General features: G+C 39.3%; 1 protein-coding gene across 2 annotated transcripts in view; it reads right to left on the bottom strand.

The window, feature by feature from the left end:
- Positions 1–1364: 1364 nt before the first annotated feature.
- Positions 1365–6000, bottom strand: part of eng (endoglin) — an 81077-nt gene continuing 76441 nt past the window's right edge. Inside the window, exons 12-15 of one of the 2 annotated variants that reach the window (XR_009651916.1) lie at positions 4210–4317; positions 4034–4117; positions 3880–3927; positions 2416–2450 (exon numbers count right to left, since the gene is read on the bottom strand). Coding sequence is in view for 1 of the 2 variants with exons in the window: in XM_060913432.1 (XP_060769415.1) it covers positions 2329–2450; positions 3880–3927; positions 4210–4317 (278 nt within the window). In the remaining variant the exon portion in view is untranslated. Of the gene's footprint in view, positions 2451–3879; positions 3928–4033; positions 4118–4209; positions 4318–6000 lie in introns of both variants that reach the window. The other variant, XM_060913432.1, reaches the window with a different exon arrangement.

The following is a 6000-nucleotide window of genomic DNA, read 5'->3' as shown; positions in this document are numbered from 1 at the left end:
TTACTGTCAAACTCTAACAGGACGATAAACAGACAAATAATATATTTAGTACAAAATACTGAGTTCGCTCTTACAGTCACCTGCCAGTTTATTACGCATGTTGGCTACAAACTTTGTAGAAAACAAACCGGCAAATAATTTGGGATTTATCTGTTGGCTCAGAAAATTTTAAATTTAAAAAGAAAATAAAAAAAGGGGCAATAAAAGTTGGAGTCCACTACCAAGATCTAAAGAGACAGTATATCCAAAATTCACAATATTAAAAACTAAAGTTAAGATGACGATTAAAAATTAGTGTGTTGCAGATTTCAGTTTCCTAATCATATATGATATTATTATCTTATTTTTGTTTTTTTTTTGCTAGAAAACCATGATCTAGAGCATTAATACACCAGAAAAAAGAGAGAGAAGAGTAAGTTAAAAAAGAATAAAAAAGAACGTATAAAGACAAAGAATAAAGAGATTAATACAATTTTTTAAAAGTTTGATTTTAAAAATTGTTTCAAAATATTTTTTAAAAATATATTAAAAAATATAAAAAGACAAAAATCTTTCTTATTGTTTTCAAGACGTGTATAAATTTATGGATTAATTAATATGCATTTATTAATTTTTTTGACTTAAAATCAAACTGTTTCTCTGAGCTAAGTGGCAGAAAGTTAGTACTATTCTTTAAGTTTGTTTCTTAAGACACGTATTTTTTAGGATGTTACCTTGTTTGCTGACAGTTTCGGCGAACACTTCCGCCTTCTTCAAAACAGTCACCAGATGTCGAGTGCTGACGTGCCTTATCAGCTGATGTACTCTATGGAGGCGTGAACGTCCCGCCCAATTTGACAGGTAGTCCACGCCTGCTGCTGTCAGGTCGCTGCCCCAGGACGGCGCTCCAGGTGTGTGACAGCGCGTACGCTCCCTCATCCCGGTTCATGGTTCTTTGCGCCCGCTTGCGTATCTCCACTGCCTCCAAAATCCAACGCTGGTATCTATTCTCTTCAGCGCGAATGACTCTGGCCTCTTCCCAATTCATAATATGATTTGATGTGATAATATGATTCAAAATCATATTATGAATTGGGAAGAGGCCAGAGTCATTTGCGCTGAAGAGAATAGATATCAGCGTTGGATTTCGGAGGCAGTGGAGATACGCAAGCGGGCGCAAAGGACCATGAACCGGGATGAGGGAGCGTACGCGCTGTCACACACCTGGAGCGCCGTCCTGGGGCAGCGACCTGACAGCAGCAGGCGTGGACTACCTGTCAAATTGGGCGGGACGTTCACGCCTCCATAGAGTACATCAGCTGATAAGACACGTCACCACTCGACATCTGGTGACTGTTTTGAAGAAGGCGGAAGTGTTCGCCGAAACTGTCAACAAACAAGGTAACATCCTAAAAAATACGTGTCTTAAGAAACGAACTTAAAGAATAGTTATAATAGTTAGACATAATGAACTTTCACTACATATGGCAGAAAGTTAGTGTTGAGTTTTATGAGAAGGAGTGAGGAGATACTTTGGGAACGTGACACGCACGAATCGAGGAAAACTTCATCAGGAATACGTTCAGATTTCAAAAATTGAAAAGTGAATTAATTGTAAATCAAATAATCAATTAAAAATGAACCAGTGTGCAGGGGGTGTACAAACTTGCAAACGTTTCTGGTTAATATAAGTAGAAATATTTTGCGATGAACAGAATCTTGGTGGAGGACTCGGGCTTTTCCGACACACACGTCGTTTACAGTAATGTACAGAACAGTGACTTTCTTCCTGCAGAGAGAAGACGATTCATCAGAAACGACAAACACTGACTGACTAACCGGAGCTACGTTTTACTTCTGTACTCGAAATAAACGAAGAGGTAGCCTTTTCCCAAACTTGTCCTCAGACGCTGGAGAGGCAGGATTTTTTTTTTTTTTTTAATTCAGTGGAAAACAACATGAAACTGATGGCTCTTCACGGGGATGAAATGAACTGCGACCGGTTCTCTTTCTTTTCTTTTCTTTTTTTTTGTCCTCATTAAGGGGGTGATGCAGGTCGCAGCGGTTTGATGTGTGTTTTTCTCCTCGAGTCTTATTGTGCCTCCGATCTGTTGAGAGGAATGCTGTGAATTTCCTGTTAGTTCTTGGGGGATATGCTGTGTTTTTCCTGTCTCGGACCGAGGCAAGGTTTTTTTGTCCTGCTGATTTCCTGATGCTGGGTGGCTCCAGAGGCAGAGTTTACAAAAGTTCCCGGTTCAGACCAAAAAAAAAAAGCCCCGCCCTATTCGTCTGTGTGTGTGTGTGTGTGTGTGTGTGTGTGTGTGTGTGTGTGTCCCTCTCTGAGCATGCTCATGCCATGCTGCTGGTCGGTGTGCTCTGGGTGCTGCTCATGCTGCCGTTGGCACTGCTGTTCTCAGAGGGAGACGGGTTAGTGGACACCGCGTGGTGCTTAGTCAGACTGCATGGACATCCTGAGAGAGAGAGAGAGAGAGAGAGAGAGAGAGAGAGTTGATAGTGACAGACAGAAAGAGATGAAAAGACAGATACAGCAAGACAGAGAAAAAGAGAGGCAGAGAAGGAATGTGAGAAAGAGAGACACCATGAGAGAAAAAGAAGAGAGAGAGAGAAGATGGAGAAAGAGCAAGAGGTGGTGAGAAAGAGACAGAAAGATACAGACAGACAGTGAGGAATAGAGTTTGGAGAGAGAGAGATGGTAAGGAAGAGACATAATTGATAGCGACAGAGAGAGAAGCAGACAGACAGAAAGAGAGAGAGAAGGAAAGTGAAAAAGAGACACAGCGAGACAGAAAAGGGAGACAGAGAGAGAGAGAAAGAAAGAAATAGTGAGGGAGAGAGTTAATAGCAACAGACAGAGTGAGAAAGAAACATGAAGTGATAGATACAGCAAGATGGAGAATGAGAGAGAGATAGAAGGAAAGCAAGAAAGACAGTGAGACAAAGAGAGAGAGAGGATGGAGACAGACAGCGAGAGGTGGAGAGAAAGAGACAGTAAGATTCAGACAGATAGTGAGGGAGAGAAAGAGACAGAGGAAGATATTGAAGAGAGAGTTGATGGCGACAGAGAGCGAGAGAAAGAGATGAAGAGATAGATACAGCAAAACAGAGAGAGAGAGAGGATGGAGACAGACAGCGAGAGGTGGAAAGAAAGAGAGTAAGATTCAGACAGATAGTGAGGAAGAGAGAGAGAGGAAGATATTGAAGAGAGTGAGTTGATGGCGACAGAGAGAGCGAGACAGAAAGATGAAGAGATAGATACAGCAAAACAGAGAGAGAGAGAGAGAGAGAGAGAGAGAGAGAGGATGGAGACAAACAGTGAGAGGTGGAAAGAGACAGTAAGATTCAGACAGATAGTAGGAAGAGAAAGAGAGAGAGAGAGAGAGAGAGAGAGAGGAAGATATTGAAGAGAGTGAGTTGATGGCGACAGAGAGCACAAGACAGAAAGAGATGAAGAGATAGATACAGCAAAACAGAGAGAGAGAGAGAGAGAGGGAAGTGAGAAAGAGAAGTTGATTATTTTCCTTTAAGACCACATACAATTTTATGTTCATGAAAGAACGACACTTTCATTTTTCATCCGTTTCTAGTTACTTTTAATGTTTGCGAAACAAATTATTTCCTGTTCTCACTTTATGACTGCAGCAAAAAGACAAAAAAGCCCCACAGTTTGTCCCGATACAAAGCTCTGACACTGGAGACTCCTTCCATCAATGTTAAATAAACTTCACTGTATCAATGCTGGCTTTCGTGTGTTAGCTGTTACTACAGCAACGATAATGAGCGCGCTCGTATAAACCTGTGGTTTGCAGCTGTACTACCGTCAGAGCTGCTGTTAGAGGAAACGAGAATCTGACCAATCAGAATGCAGAGCTGTGTTTGTACCTGAGAAGAAGGTCCCTGTGGAGCTGAAACCCAGAGCGACGGGGTAACCTGAAACACCCAAACACACCACACGTGAGTCACATGTACACGTCACTAACGTCCTCGTCCATCTCCATTTCCTCACAAGCAGTGAAAAGTGTTGCTGTTACTTAACTGTTTCATCTTATTTCTAGCGGCAAATCATCTCGAGGCTTGTTAAGGTCGCCCTCACTGCCCTTTAGGTCTCTTCCCTCATAAGCTAAAGGAGCAGAGATGGTTCCCGCTCACACACTCATCACACCGCCTTGCTCTAATAATCAACAGCAAAGCGTACGGACGTGTTCTGCTCACCTGTGCGGATTTTGATGAACCAGAGGGCGCCGATGAGCAGGACGCCGATGAGGAAACCTCCGAAGGCGATGCCCAGAACCGACTGCAGGCTGAACTGAAAACACGGATCTGAAACAGCGCAGGGGTGAAACGTCGTTAATCACATCACACTGGATTCATAATGAGAGAGTGTCACAATATTTAGGTTTAAGAAAATAAAAAAATCAAGAATGTGGATACAGAATGAAGCAAAAAAGACAAACAAACATTTTTTATTATTAATATTATTATTATTATTAGTAGTAGTAGTATGTATCTATTACTTTCTCCAGTTATCTGTCAATTGGCATATTTACAAATTTACTTTTACATTTTTTAACAAAATATTAAAATACTTTTTTGCAGATGGAAATTAGCTAATAGCTAAACCTGGTACAAAGCATCTCTTCTCCTTGTACATGGACCCTGATATAAATAAATAAATAAATAAATAAATAAATAAATAAATAATTTTTTTTTTACATATCTCTATAATTCATTTTTAAATAATTAACTTCACATATCAATTCGCAAATTTCAGCATGTATTTATTTTTAATTATTATTTATTTTCATACCATTTATTTTTCCAGAATAAATTATTGTTTATCATTTAACACATTTTTTAAAAAATTGCTTTAAAGAGTTAAAATCATTTTTATTTTCTCACTTTTTTACTTTCTGCTTAAATTATTTTCACTGATCAAATTCATCTTGAAATATGTTCGCCTGCACTTTTACCTTTTTATTTCATTTCATTTATTTGTGAATTTTTTAAAATGATTAAACGTATGGATCCGTGAGCTTTTTCTTTTGTTTCTCTCTCAATTTCTTATTTCTTACTTGCGTTCTTCATTGATTTTTTTTTTTTTTGCTACGACGAAGTTCCACTGACTGCAGAAGAAGTAAATAAGGGAAGGAGAAATGTTTGTTCAACTCTATGGAGTTTTTTTTTTTTTACTTTTCTGTGTCAGAACGCAGCACAGGACGTCTCTTTACATTTGAGGTTGCAGATTTTAACAGGAAGAAAAACAAAATGTGTTGTCCAGTGTGCTGATATAATGTATTTAACACCTGCAGTGTGGGGAACATCAGCAGGTTCAGCAGGTTCTGTTCCCTGAAGACCTGCGCTGACGGATTACTCTTCCTTTCTGAGCTGAGCGAGAAAAAAAAAAAAAAAATACGCAGGAGGGCAAACAGTACTGCTTATAGCAAGTTTTTGAGTTTTGCCCTTCCAGCAGTTGTACCTGTTTTTTCCTGGTAAATGTGAAAAACATGGCTTCTTCAAATAGATCCTGAATTTCACCCATCAACACGCAGAGGTGGAGAGAGAAGTGATGATTATGTGGAAGTTTATTTCAGGCTTATGGTGTCAAAATGAAATGTGGAAATGGTGCAGAAAAAATTATACCTGAAATGATCGAATGAATCATAGTCAGGTAAAAAGTAAAAGTTTTGGGGTTTTTTTGCTGTTGAAACTATACACAAATCTCACGCAGGCTAAATACTGATTATTTCAATTTGCATGAAAAGTTCCAAAAGTTAAAGGCAAGAGGCGGGGTTACAAAGGAGGTGTGGTTAATATTATTTTTGCTTAATTTTCAATTTGTATAAAAAAAGTTACAAAAGGTAGAGCAGAGGGCGGCGTTAGAGTAGGGGTTGAGTTAGAGTAGGGGCGGAGTTAGAGTAGGGGGCATGGTTAGGGGTGGGAACAATATTTGTACATTTTCTTATGACTTAATTTGCATGAGATTGAATAAATTTTGACGACATA

Source organism: Neoarius graeffei, chromosome 28 (genome assembly GCF_027579695.1).
Source record: "Neoarius graeffei isolate fNeoGra1 chromosome 28, fNeoGra1.pri, whole genome shotgun sequence".
NCBI lineage: Eukaryota > Metazoa > Chordata > Actinopteri > Siluriformes > Ariidae > Neoarius > Neoarius graeffei.
This window is presented reverse-complemented; position numbering and strand designations above follow the sequence as displayed.